Source organism: Mytilus galloprovincialis, chromosome 6 (genome assembly GCF_965363235.1).
Source record: "Mytilus galloprovincialis chromosome 6, xbMytGall1.hap1.1, whole genome shotgun sequence".
Taxonomy (NCBI): Eukaryota; Metazoa; Mollusca; class Bivalvia; order Mytilida; family Mytilidae; genus Mytilus; species Mytilus galloprovincialis.
In genome coordinates, this window is record NC_134843.1 from 39865263 (window position 1) to 39880337 (window position 15075).

Below are 15075 nucleotides of genomic sequence, written 5' to 3' on the forward strand. Positions count from 1 at the left end.
ATGGCCCGAGGCAATGCCGAGATCCATAACAGATTTCCGAGGTCATTATTACTAACCGAGGACAAATAACAGGGCCATTATAAAAACACCCATTTCTTAATACATTTATTAACTAACTGAACAAAAGTGTATGTGTTGATGCCGACTTGATTTACCCTCGACTCTTTTAATAACAGTTTAGTTTGAAAAAAATAATTTGTACTTCACCATCATAAAGCTTTTAATATACCAAAATATCCAAGATATTAAGTTGACAGAAGTTATGTGTTGAAAAACAGGATGAACAGTGATCCCTATATTTGAAAATCGGCGGCCATGTTAAATTTATCATTATAGTATTAATGAATGGGTATTGTTATAATGGCCCTGTTATATGTCCAAGGTCTGTAATAATGGTCGAGGAAGTCTGTAATAGCCCGAGGCAACGCCGAGGGCCATTACAGACATCCGAGGCCATTATTACTGACCAAGGACATATAACAGGGTCATTATAAAAACACCCATTTCTTAATACATTTATCAACCAACTGAAAAAAAAGTGTATGTGTTGCTGCCAACTTGATGTACTCTCTTACTCCTTTAATGACAGTTTAGTTTGAAAAAAAAATAATTTGTATTTCACCATGATCAAGCTTTAAATATACCAAATATCCAAGATATTAAGTTGGAAGAAGTTATGTGTTGAAAAACAGGATGAACAGTGATCCCTTTATATGGTTCTTTAATGTTTGTTGCTGGTTACTAAATTAAATAAAATACAAAAAGGTATTGTACTCTTCACAGCTTAATTTTATTAACTTTATTAAAATCCCTAACTGGGCTTAATGTGTGAAGACAAGCTGGGCAACAATACAGGGCCATTACAGAAAAACAGGGCCATTACAGAAATAACAGGGCCATTACAGAAAAACAGGGCCATTACAGAAAAACAGGGCCATTACAGAAAAACAGGACCATTACAGAAAAAACAGGGCCATTACAGAAAATATGTTATTTTTAATAACCAGTCATTTTTGGCAATAATGTACTTAGTTGGTTAATAAATTTTATACACTGTTTTTCTGTAATGGCCATGTATTAATGCCCACTCTGTCTGTATTTAGCCCAGTTAGGGTTTAAAATAAACAGTCATTTTTGGCAATAATGTATTTAGTTGGTTAATAATTAACAATAATTTACGTCTGCAGAGATGGAGGAGGACATACTCCTTAAGAAAAATATGAAATTAAACAACTGTTGTTACCGCAGTCCCGTTCTCTTTTCCCCGAATGACCTAATAACACTTGTCCTCGGGGTTGTACTTAGATGAGGGACATGACGGGTGCAACATGTGGAGCAGGATTTGCATACCCTTCCGGAGCACCTGATATATCTCCCGGTTCTTAGTAGGGATCGTGTTACTCAATCTAGTTTTCTACATAGTGTTTTGTATACTGTTGTTTGTATGTTTTGTCGTTTTCGTTTTGTTGCCATGGCATTTAGGAGATAACTGTATTGTATTTTAAGCTCCGACGGCATCAATTGGGGAGTTGATGGTCGCAAATTTAGTTTACTGGCGACGCTTAAAATACAATATTGTTATCTCCATTCTAATGAAACTGACAGAAAACAACGTTAAAACATGTAATTAAAATCTGCAATATGTCGTCTACGCTTGCGCTTACGTCCCATAGCATCAATTGTCAATTGATGCCATGTAAAAAAGTGACGTTATCCAATCAAAATGAACGTTACAAACGTTGTTCCATTAGAATTTCAGGTTATTTTCGACTTATTAGTTTGAATGTCCCTTTGATATCTTTCGTCATTCTTTTACATAGTATAAATTGGTCCGAGGTAGGAAACTCAAGATTTCCTTTAGATATAGGTTTCTTATAAAATATCCAGCCACAATTGTTGACACATAATGAAAATAGAGTATTTAACCCTCAGTGTTGAACTCGAATTTATCATGGATTGGTGTATTGGATATTAGTGTTTAACAACACTTTCAACACTATTGGTCATATTGTGACGGCCAGTTTTTTTGTAAAGGAAGCCGGAGTGTATGGAGAAAACCACCGACCTCCAATTTATAATGGATTACAAGTGAATATCGGAAACGTCTAGTCGATATATCCATCAATTTTTCTTGAAAGAGTACTGCACATTTTATGGTAAAACTTCTTTACCCAGTATATCTCATGTTTTTAAAAGTTATCTTCATTCTACATTACAGATAAACAACAAGGGGAGACTATTTCACGTGGGTTCCCAACAGCCGGTCGTATACAGTAATATCGTCAGCAGGGTAAATAGAAATTGCTAAGAGTCACCGAAAAAAAATTAGTATAATGTAAATATATTTTGACAAATTGCTCAGTCTATACTTCTTTGCCTTCGCCAACAATATGCAGGATTTACTTTTACAGACCAAAACAAAGGGGTGCAAGAAATCTTATTTCATAAGATGCATCAAGATAAAAATACGAAAATAGCGATAGATTTACAGATGAATAAGAAAATCACATATATGGATACAAAACACATTCAAGCTGAAAATAAAAAGAGATAGAGAGAAAAAAGAACATAAAAGTGTTGGTTTAAAATGTTAGCTTAGAGTCATACTTTGAAACCAAAAACTCAAATTCATACGAAGCTAAATTTTATCGGAAGCTAAATTTTAAGACATTTGACATTTTAGAAATACACCCTTATGGTGGTTTAGATAAATGACAATTTCTTGTATACCCTAAAATTCTAAACCAATCATACCACGTAGATAAATGCTTATGATAATTAACTTTTAAAAAAATCAAAATTAATTGTTGAAACATAATTTGATTTTAAAAACAATCATGAAATATAACGCCTTTAAAACAAAAAAGAATTGCTAAATAAAATAAAAATAAGTCTACGGCTGTAACTGTTCTTTTGTAATCCGAGGACCAGAAAGATTTAAGCCATTCAAACTGCACGGTGGCTTGCTAAACCCTCAGTTCTTTCTATTTCAACAGGGATAATTCAAAGAAAAATAAATTAAATATTTTTTCGGTAAAACGGAAATTAAACTTAAACTATCAGTTTTCCTTCGAATTTAAGCAATCTTACCTTTATCCATCGTCCTGGGTATTTCCCCTCGAATTTAAGCAATCTTACCTTTATCCATCGTCCCGGGTAGTCCGGAGAAATAATTGAATATAAATATAATTGTTTATAACAATTCTCATAAATATTGATAGACATGCAATTGTAGTTGTTACGGATGAGTTTATACGACCTAATAGATTAGACGGAAGATTTATGATCATTTGTTCTTTTGGGATAAGAACGGACTTAATACAAACATATAACAGTGAACCTTTAAGTGTAAAACAGTTGATCGAAATATTCAAAAACACGTAAAATGTCTACCGAATAAAAAAATCGTTCAACTAACGGCATTTACATGCATTTAAATAGGAAATATTCGTTTTACTAGTACGTGTTATTTAATCTGGATTAGAATATCTAATTAAAAAAAAAAACCTACTGTTTTAATGTGTACCTACATGTAAAACTGTGCTTTTTGAATATTTATCCTAAAAACAAAGAGTATGTACCCGATGAGGACATCTTATTACCTTTTTCAGTGAAAATGATTATTTGACTATTAATATATATAAAAAGAAGATGTGGTATGATTGCAAATAAGACAACTCTCCACAAGACACCAAAATGACACAGAAATTAACAACTATAGGTCATCGTACGGCCTTCAACAATGAGCAAAACTCATACCGCATAGTCAGCTTTAAAAGGCCCCGAAATGACAATGTTGAACAATTCAAACGAGAAAACTAACGGCCTTATTTATGTACAAAAAATGAACCAAAAACAAATGTGTAACACATAAACAAACAACAACCACTGAATTACAGGCTCCTGACTTTGGACAGGCACATACATACATAATGTGGCGGGGTTAAACATGTTCGCGGGATCCCAACCCTCCCCGTAACCTGGGACAGTGGTGTAACAGTACAACATAAGAACGAACTATAAAAATCAGTTGAAAAAGGCTCAACTCATCAGATGGACAAAAATACAAGTGGACGTGGCCAGGTTTTTGTACATCCCAACAACAAAAAGACACCAAGTACAGATCTGAGAGTACTCGCAGTTACAAATGTAACTGACAACTAGTTCAAAGCCAATAACGACTAATAAAAAAATCATGCATCTAAGACTAAATTATCAATCCGTACACATCTAACAGAAGATTGACTATCAAGACTTGCTTTCTTAGCTCCGGAGTGTCTTTTATTACTTCCCACGATCGTTTAAAATCTTAGAATTGGGGGTTTAAATTAAAAAAAAAGACATTTCTTAAATCATTATTTATTTCAAAAATAAGAAGAAATGGGAGTAATTTTCCAGAATTTATCACTTGTAACAGTTACAGAATCTTTAATGACGTAGAACATTTTATTTCTTCTTGTTTCAAAGTAGCTATCAGTATCTTCATAACTTCTGTCAATTTATACGCTTTTTAGGGAGTTGTATCATGAATATATCCTGCATTTCCCGAAATATTAAAGAATGTAAAATCCACCAACAATTATTTACTGTAACTGTATATTAAAATTGCCTACAATAAAACGATAAAAGTATATTATATTGCAGCCATATGTAGATATACACCCATAATTTATAGTCATTAATAAATTTTAATATAATTTATGTTTGTTGACATGAGCACAAATGTCTTCATTATTTATAAGAAGATAAAGATAGACAGTCCTTCATTTTAGTATTATTTTTTTTTATCTGTTTTACCATCATATCCAACTATGAATATATTTGCTCCAAATTATTCTCTCTATTCCCTATACTCATAGTAAATTTTTCTCTATCCTTTTTTTTGCCCTTTATTCTTTCCTTTTTGACCAGTATTCTCTATTCTTTAAACCCCATACCGACCCACATATAAGATTGACGCTGACGATATCTGTGGAAATTCAACTTGTTGCCATCAGCATCTTACTAATGAATTTGAGCTTCAGTATACATAATGCATTTATCTGAAATCTCCTTATGATTCTTATTCAGTTCACCACGGGTCTTATTCATATTCGCTCCAACTAGTATGTATTTTGATTGATATTGTTAACAACACTTACAGTTAAAATTTTCTAGTGATTATAACAGTGTTGACTGATTTACCCTAATTTTTGACGTTTTTACCAATGTTTGTTTCTTTTGCTCACAAATTGTTATCAATATAATTGAATTCTATGCGACTGTCATATAAGTGAGAGGTTTAGTTAGCTATTCAACCATTTTCTAAATAATGCATGCACCAAGGAATATGGCAGTTGTTATCTATTCGTTTGATGTGTTTAAACTTTTGATTTTGCCATTTTATAAACGACTTGCCATTTTTATTTAACTTTGAGTTCGGTATTTTTGTTATAGCACTTTTTTCTTTATAAATTTTGCAAGTCTCCCGCATGAATTTATAAGAATGATGGAGTGTCGTCAATACTTCAAAGTCCATTCCGTTCCAGCTGAAAAGAAATTAAACTTTGAAAATTTTCTTTGATATTTAAGATGTAATGTATATTTATCATGACATCATTCATTTCCTAATCTTATTTCCAAAGAGCTGACAGTTTGGTGTGTATTGTAACCCATATTGTTTTCTGACATCTGCATAAAATGTTATCAAAACATCGTTATAAGTGCTACAAGTGTAACATATTTCTAGTTATTTCTTCCTATGGCATATACATGTCAAATCTGCTTTAGTCAGTTTTTTTGTGTATGTTCTAATCATCTGTTTTCAAGAATTCTTTGTATATCTTCCTCCGCCGCAAGCTTGCTGTGCTATTTAAAGATGTCAATGAAGTATTTTAAAGTGAGATAACTCTTGTGCAAAACCAAGAGCCTCAAAATAGTTCAGGCAATCGAATAAAAGGATGCATTCATACTGATTATAATATCAAATTAAAAGGAAGACTGCAATATTGTTTGTGTCTTTTCGAAATAACATAAAAAATATGATGAATACATTTTATTAATCCGCAACACAGTTTATTCATTGTTCCCTACTTTATCATGCTTATTTCGTGTTATTTTGAATAGACAGTGGGACAATGCAGTCATTCCTTCGATAGATATATATCTAAAGAACCAGATGACGCTAGATCCGATATGTTGATATCTGGAGTAATTAAATTATTGTTTGTCATTCAGTCGTTTTCTCTTAAATCATCTTTGAAGAGTTCGTAACCTAATTTAGGATTAAATTCAAATATATATCATATCCATAAACCTTTATACATTTTACAAGGTTTATTTACTTACAATATCGTCATAACAGAATGACCGTTTGAAAACTTATGTATGCATAATATCAACAATGATGTATGAAAACTACAATTCATCAGTGTCGGAAATAAATTGATGATCAATAAGGAAGTTCCATGTTTCTAATATACAGAAAAACAAAGAATGTTTCTTTTCTTTTAAATGAGCAAATAACTGAGAGTGTTAGTGCTTCTAGGCAATAACAGAGAAATGGAAAAGAGATACTATAGTTTAACATGATGAAATTGTTTTAAAATTTGTACACATAAAAGTAAATAAACTCATCATAGATACAAGGATAAAAAAAATTATATTTACGCCAGACGTGCGTTTCGTCTTCAAAAGACTCATCAGTGACGCTCGAATAAAAAAAACGTTTAAAAGGCCAAATAACGTACGAAGTTGGCAGATTTTTCTCCCCATCTTTGCTATTCTTTGTCATTTATTCAATTGACATGATATTAGTTGATGTAATTTCGTATTAATTATGTATTATTATTTCATATTAAATATGAACTTTTATGTCAAATGTTTTATTTGCAAAATGTATTTTTTGCATTTTATGATTTTGAATAAATGACCTTTTTTCGTCAGTTTAGTTTTTATATCATATAGCAAATCAAGCTCAGACTCTGGCATGTGTATACATAGTATGTTTATGGTATCTAGCTGTCTGTCTTAAATGATATTCTTAATATAAATTTGGAACATTTACTTTGAACAACAAGATAGGTTAAATGTTTTTATGTTTACTTCATAGTAAAGCTGTCAACTCACTGCATTTACTAAATGTTGTACTGGTTTCGAGATATCATAAATTTTGTTTAAATATTTACTTATTGTGAACCCGAACAACGTTTTGAATAAACAGTAACGTAAGTTGTAAGATTTTTGAAGTGCTATGATGCTTTATCTCAAAGTGAGGTTTGCTTGTATCATATTAAACGGAAAAAATATATCTACGGAATACCTGTTTTTAACATTAAAAGTTAAATCTCACTGGTATAAAAAATGAAGGAAAAAACACCAAAAAAAGTGAGAAACCTGCAACATTAATAAAATAGAAAATGTGGTATAATTGCATGTACAGTGTTCGTTTGCAATAAGCAATTATTTCAAGAAATAAGTAATATGTTCTGTATTTGTCCTGTGATGGATATATATACAAACAAGGAGATGCGGTTAAGTTGCAAATGAGTTACATATGAACCGGAAAAGACGTCAATGCAAGAATAACGTGAATGTAAGTTATAATAAATGTGCACGAAAGGTATTGTAGGTAACAGTGTGATCTCCAACAATGACCATAAACCCATATTGCATAATAAGCTGTCAAAGTCCCATGCATGATAAATAAAAGCAACAGTAGTTTACTGCTGTTCGACAGTCATAAATCGATTGAGAGAAATCCAGGTTACAAACTAAAACTGAGGGAAACAACGAAACAGAAAACCAAACGACAAAGCAACACACACAGAAACAAAATATAAGAAACTTGCATGATAAAATTTAAGACAAATAAAACCCTTAAAATAACCTGCGTCCGGTTATTATTATGTCGTGCTTGTTCGCAAAGTTATCGCAAGATAAATCATCGGCATTCGGCAAATTCTGGCAAATAAACGTAGACGTCACGAAAAAAGGATCATAGTAAAATGAAAACATGATAAATATAAATATGATAGGTAACAGGAATATCAGAAAAAAGACAGACAAAATATACCAAGGGGACATTGAAAATCATCAGTCGAAAATAAATTGTCATGTGCTGAACGAAACATGCCACACACGTACGAACTATTTCACAAGTCAGTGTGTGCAATAATATCTTTATACAGGGAAAACGGTACTGTTTATTCTGCCATAGGCGACAATACTAACATTTTCTAAAAATATCACTTTTTATAATAAAACTTAGATAAAACAGTTATGTGTGGTGTTAGTACTATATTATTCTGTTTTAAAAATTGAAGCCAAATAGTATCATGACCAACTTCCAATGGAACTTGTTTATGTTATCCATGCCCACCGTCATTTTCCCAAAAATTATGAAATTTTAGAAGTCTTTTCTAATAATTCTCTAGAAAATATTTCAATAGGTTTCAAAATTCATATAGTAAATATACACACTGCAGTTATTCATAGATAAACAAAAACATATATTGTACCCTTACATCCAAGCATAGCGCTCCTAGGTCGACTTCCTTCACCCGTCTTGGGTACACAAAAGGCCAACCTAATACCGTTTTCCCTACAGTCTTGCCGTACAAATATATAATGTGCAGAAGATATCTAATTTTTTAACATTTTAATTCATATTCAATTCAGTTGAGTTGCGAATTGTCTGGGCTGTTGTAATTAATTTCAATAGTTTTTTTTTAAGAAAAACATTATTATGCAATTATTTTTTTCTGATAAAAATTATAACATATCATTTATTATATTATATAAGATTGAGAATGGAAATGGGGAATGTGTCAAAGAGACAACAACCCGAACATAAAAAAGACAACAGCAGAAGGTCATCAACAGGTCTTCAATGTAGCAAAAAATTCCGCACCCGGAAGCGTCCTTCAGATGGCCCCTAAACAAATATATACTAGATTTGTATTTTTAGCAGTTGATCTATATCAGTTCAGTGGCATTTTTTTTCGCGAACATGTATTACAAACGAATGCTGATAAAACAAATCATTTGAAAACTGTTTGGTCATAAGATGGTATTATTGAATATATTTTAAGTCATCAAAATATGATTTTGTAAATGTAAAAATTATCTATTTTTTAATAACATTATTACTTAATGAAGTAAAATTTAAAGATACATGTATGTTAACATTCACAATGTAAAATAAATAACTGTAAATACTTTCCTTGGAGATAAAATCATTCAATCTTTATCACTAAATTAAATGTATGTACTTTTATATACATCTGTGTACATAGTAAAAAAATAGCTATAATATTAATGTAAAGAAAAACCTAAAAATCTTCAAAAAGAATACAAAACTGATTTTTTTAAAGTTGTAAAAATTTGCATTATTTAGCAAGATGTGATAGTATTTCTTTACGTCAATACGTCATGCTTTGCCTTGAACTCTCAGATGAACTGTTACTATGCCTAGGGTAATGAAAGTATAAAATCAGCAAATTAAACAATGCATTTCCAGAACGGCAGCTTCTTCTCAATAATTATCAAAGGTACCAGGATTATAATTTAGTACGCCAGCCGCGCGTTTCGTCTACATAAGACTCATCAGTGACGCTCATATCAAAATATTTATAAAGTCAAACAAGTACAAAGTTGAAGAGCATTGAGGATCCAAAATTCCAAAAAGTTGTGCCAAATACGGCTAAGGTAATATATGCCTGGGATAAGAAAATCCTTAGTTTTTCGTAAAATTCAAAGTTTTGTAAACAGGAAATTTATTAAAAATGACCATATTATTGATATTCATGTCAACACCTAAATGTTGACTACTTGGCTGGTTATACCCTCGGGGACGAAACGTCCACCAGCAGTGGCATCGAACCAGTGGTGTAAATAGTTATCAAAGATACCAGAATTATAATTTAGTACGCCAGACGCGCGTTTCGTCTACATAAGACTCATCAGTGACGCTCATATTAAATATTTATAAAGTTAAACAAGTACAAAGTTGAAGAGCATTGAGGATCCCAAATTCTCAAGGCAGATGAATGACAAATATGGAGTACGAAACACCACGGGTAAGTTATTTTGCTATTTTTCATCTGGTGCTAGGGCAAATATGCATTTAAGAGCTTTCAAAAGAAGTATCAAAATGACTTCTTATAGATCAATAAAACATGTTGTAGCATTCAACATCTTGAGCTGTGGATAATTTCTGTATTTGAATTCGTGCAGCCATGGAATTATAAAACTGTATTTTTCCGTAGTTTGTAAGTCTGCGTATTAACACGTATTGCACAAGAAAAAAAAATTACAAAATAAATAAAAACTATTCAATTTAAGGTTCCAATTGCAATTGTAGAGGAATGTGTTAGATAGAACAAAGGAAGAACATACTGACTGTCAGTACCACAGAAACTGATGATGGACCAGAATGGAAAGGTCAGTGCTTTACGTTCAATGAGAATATATTTTTCATTATATGTGTGTATGTGTGTGTGTGTTACATTTTAATGTTGTGTCGTTGTTCTCTTATATTTAATGCGTTTCCCTCAGTTTAGTTTGTTGCCCCGATTTTGTGCTTTGTCCATGGATGTATGAGTTTTGAACAGCGGTATACTACTGTTGCCTTTATTTATGCTTATTTACGCGTAGAAGGTTGCATTTGAATTATATTATTATGTCTTGTTAAACAATAGATATACTTTTGTTAAACTTGTTTTACATCTTCACCTGTCTGTTTTAAATCAGGAACTATGTCAGTCGTTGACGAATGTCTTATCTTAAAGTCTTGGTTAACTTTTATGTCAGTTTTTTTATTTTTTAGTTAAACTTTTCCACAACTTGCTTACACTGGAAGAACGAATAATATTTTGACAAATTGTATAGACACATGTTTATTGTTCAATATTGTATGTTGCCCTCTGTATTTATTTTAGAAGATTTTTGACATACAATTGGTCTTTTGTCTAACCAACACTTATTTTTAAGAAATAATTGATGAAAGCTATACTTTATTTTTATAGTTTTAACATGGGTAGGTATTATATTCGTGATTACTTTTGCCCGAGCGATAGTGAGGGATAAAATAACACAAATATAATGCCTACCTTTGTTAAAACTACAATAAAGTATAGCTTGTATCAATTATTTCGATTCTGAATGGAAAATTAAGGTAAATTCTATTTTCGATAAGTATATGTGTAAAAGCGTTTGTGCAGGCTCCTCCATGAACTTCCCTTTTTTGTTTGTAAAAAAGCAAACTGCTGGCACTGTGATTTTCCAGAAGGAGGAGTTTGAACAGCTAGCATGAACGGTTGTCGTATCTAGGTCAAATATCTCAATTTCGGAATGCAACACATTACAGTCATGATAAATGAATTAGTAACATCATATGCACCAACTAAGAGTTTTCAAGTGTAAAGTTAAGGACATATATTAAGTGCATGATAATTTGATAAAATTCATTATTCTGAAGGAGTCAATATACGAATGAGCAAACAAATTGTATTGGATTAAGAGCATGCATTTGTTCACAAAGCGAAAGAAGCACTTCATATTAGAATGTTTTATCTATTATTTCAGATATGTCATGTAAAGACAGGTCAGTTTACCTCATAACTGTCCTAATCAAGATTGCATTTATTTTTGGATTCTTGTACCTTTTCATTTGTTCACTTGGGTTTCTCAGCGATGCCTTTCAGCTGGTTGGAGGTACGTAAAAAGTATAACTAGAAAAAATACCGAACTCCGAGGAAAATTCAAAAAGGAAAGTCCTTAATCAAATGGCAAAATCAAAAGCTTCAAACACATCAAACGAATGAATAACAATTGTAAAATATGTGGCACTGTTGATAATAAACCTCAAATTAGATTTTATCCTTTTGATTATATTTTTTTATTTCATTAATTTTTTTTTTTAATATCTTCTTTTTGTAAAATCAAGATATTGTTTGTTGCACAAGAAATTTTAAAATGTATGTAGTAAAACATTATATATTTCGTACGTTAGAAGCACTTTTAAAGATCGAATCTAATTGGTTATCAAAGGTACCAGGATTATAGTTTCGTACGCCAGACGCGCGTTTCGTCTACATAAGACTCATCAGTGACGCTCATAATCAAAATATTTATAAAGCCAAACAAGTACAAAATTAAAGAGCATAGATTCAGATAGTTTATTATTAATAATTTAAGGATTCAAGTGTCATATATACTGAACAGAAATTCATTGATCCACATTAATAAAATCATCATCCGTTTCTGAAGAAATGAGAGGTTTATAATCTATGTTTCATTTGTGGAAATGAAACTAGTTATCGTTACACCAGACATGTTTATTTTCTTTAAAATGGAATTGAAATATGTAGTCTACATAAAAAGTGTCACATAAAGCTAGGGTATAGAGAACATGCTAAATGTAATCCTAAACATTTGTTCATATCTTATAAATTATAGTCGTATTTAAGGCATATGATCTATATATATTGCAGAAAAAACAGCAGGAAAGGTTTTCAGAGAGAACAAAATTCTCACCAACCCGGTAGCTGGTTTGATGATGGGAGTTATGGTTACTGTTTTGTTACAGAGTTCTTCCACTACAACGTCGATAGTTATCACTATGGTAGGATCTGATAGTAAGTTTGATTTTGGTTCAAAATTAATAAAGATAAATCATTTCAAAATTCAGTATATCATTTTTTTGGATGAGAAAACTCTCCATCAGCAGATGATAGACATATTTGGATGATTTAATCGATGCAATCAATGTAAGAATATATTGATTATATGCGATGATAAAAAATGACAACTAAACACCATTCTTAATTTGCTGGTTGTTATATAGAATGGTATCTAATTATTAGCTAAATTCTCCATACAGGCTTTGTTAAAGTAAGGGTAAATTAGCTTCTATGAAGATAGCTTGTTCTATCCTCTAACTTATTGTTACGCTTATTAGATGATCTTATCTCCATGAATTACTCAACGATTGGTTGATTTCTTTGTTGAACGAATCTATCAAATCAAACTTGCACCAATAAATTTCTAACGAGGGTCAGTAAAGAACAAAACTTTTTACCAAAAACAAATAATTTCAGCTTCCCAAATATAATGTTTCTAAATCTATGTATCAACAAAAGAGCCTGCATATCAAGTTTATTTCTCCCAGTTGATACAATATTTCAGAGGCTGTGTTTACTATCATGATTTCCTTGCCAGAGGGTAGATGGAACAAATGGTTCCATGTGGAAAATATTTTTTTTAAAATTGCACGGACGCCATCATGATCCTGCTGACCTTATGTAATATCTGTCTTATAGACGACGACGGGTATTTTCCAATTGTTGAAATCCAAACCCCATCCTCTTTTCCTCTAATGTGGCATATCAAATTAGGCTGATCACAGAATGTGTACTTATGCAAGCACAACAGCAACATCAAGAACAGAATCTATTATCACACTCGCAGTGCCTGGGATCATAGACGGATTTTGGTGCGTGCGTGTTGCACAGTCTTTAGTTTCCTATGTTTAGTTTTGTTTACTGTTTGTAATAGACTTTTGAGTTTGAATGTTATTTTGAAATCTTTTCCACATCTTTTCTCTTATAAATGCTTATTGCTGTGATACAGTATAATTTATGTATTTCATTTCAGTTATTGCGATTAAGACAGCTATACCAATGGTTATGGGAGCAAATAATGGAACATCATTTACAAATACTATAGTTTCATTGACACAGTCGAATGATCGCGAAAAGTTCCGGAAGGCATTTGGTGGTGCAACAGTGCTAGATATGTTTAACTGGTTGTCTGTTATAATCCTTCTACCAATAGAAATAGCGTTTCATTATTTATTTCATCAGACAAGTGCAATTGTTAGAAATTTACATTCAACAGAATCTGGAAGGAAAAAGGACCTGCTAAAAAAAAGACCCTTTACAGAGCGCGTTGTTCAGGTAATCGTAAACCTATAGACCAGACAAAAGTAATGAATAAAAGCACTTCTTATCGCACTTTAAATGTTATTGCGAATTGTCTTTTTAAAAATGTTAAATGCATATTTAGAATGGAAATAGTTGAATAAGGGAAACGACTGGAAGGTTCTGTTAATAAAGTTGTCCAGAATACGAGTTAAAGACAATGAAAAAGAGATAAGGATATTTTACATAGACTTCTCTCCACATTTCATTGGTACGTCCCTTATATTATTGGAGTATTGTGTATTTATTCATCCCGCACAGTTTACCTTCAGGTTTTGTGTGTTACCGCTTATATCATAAACTCTAAAAGCCTATGAAACCTTTAGGTCATATCACTGACAGCTGAAATGTGTATTTAAGATTACGCAAAGTATATTAAGTTCGAACAGTATCAACTGTTATAAGTATGGAGTGTGATAAAATTACGTAAGGGAATTCGATGTAAACTTAAACGCATTTCATGACAACACAACAACTAATCAGAATCAAGTTTAACGTGTTAAACCGGATTGGGAAATACTTTGGTTGGGGAAACTGCATGACAGGTGATGCATGCATTGCAAGAAATGATTATCATGCGGACTCAACATGAAATAGCTTATATACGTCTTCATTAAAAATGAGCATCTCACATGTACAGCCTTTTCTACTTAAATATGAATTTAGTATCTTTAACATGTCATGAAAAATCTTACTTTGTAAAGAAAAACATTTATTCCAACACGAAGATGATATCATCAAAATTAAAGTACATTGATTTTTTTATCCATAGACAGTTGGTACTCCAATGGCTTCTAATTGTGCACCTCTACTTGATAACTTGTGTTTGTACTTATTTGAAGCAAAATTGAAAGAAGAAAAAAACGAAAAATAAACACGTGTTTTATTTCCCTTTCAGTTATATTGACGACATCCTGTCAATTAATACCAATAATATATTTTTACTAAGTTTTAAATATTTTTTTAGATAAACAAACATGTAATCACAGACATAGCTTTGAATGAAAATGGTGCTACAGACCGATCGGTGTTATATCGTTGGTGCAGACAAATGAGGCAGCCATACAATGACTACGACAGACTATCATAGTAATTACAGTAAGTGTGTAAGTGA

General features: G+C 31.6%; 2 protein-coding genes across 3 annotated transcripts in view; one reads left to right on the forward strand and one right to left on the reverse strand.

Moving 5' to 3' along the window:
• LOC143079550 (sodium- and chloride-dependent glycine transporter 1-like) overlaps positions 1-3247 on the reverse strand; it is a 33523-nt gene extending 30276 nt beyond the window's left edge. The window contains exon 1 of one of the 2 annotated variants that reach the window (XM_076254956.1): positions 3139-3247. In XM_076254956.1, the coding sequence (XP_076111071.1) occupies positions 3139-3148 (10 nt within the window). In that variant the 5' untranslated portion in view covers positions 3149-3247. Of the gene's footprint in view, positions 1-3090 lie in introns of both variants that reach the window. The other variant, XM_076254957.1, reaches the window with a different exon arrangement.
• A 6790-nt stretch (positions 3248-10037) lies between these two features.
• Positions 10038-15051, forward strand: LOC143078590 (sodium-dependent phosphate transport protein 2B-like). Its single transcript, XM_076253447.1, has 6 exons — positions 10038-10058; positions 10371-10422; positions 11566-11694; positions 12474-12617; positions 13636-13937; positions 14929-15051. Exons 1-6 carry the CDS (start codon positions 10038-10040, stop codon positions 15049-15051), a joined length of 771 nt encoding a protein of 256 aa, XP_076109562.1.
• Positions 15052-15075: the final 24 nt, after the last annotated feature.

What these genes read in the sequence shown, in the direction of transcription:
- LOC143078590 (XM_076253447.1), top strand. Translation starts at nt 10,038, where the DNA reads ATGGAGTACGAAACACCACGG. An exon ending in TGGAGTACGAAACACCACGG is followed by an intron (nt 10,059 to 10,370) that starts GTAAGTTATTTT and finishes GAACAAAGGAAG; the next exon opens with AACATACTGACTGTCAGTAC. An exon ending in TGCCTTTCAGCTGGTTGGAG is followed by an intron (nt 11,695 to 12,473) that starts GTACGTAAAAAG and finishes TATATATTGCAG; the next exon opens with AAAAAACAGCAGGAAAGGTT.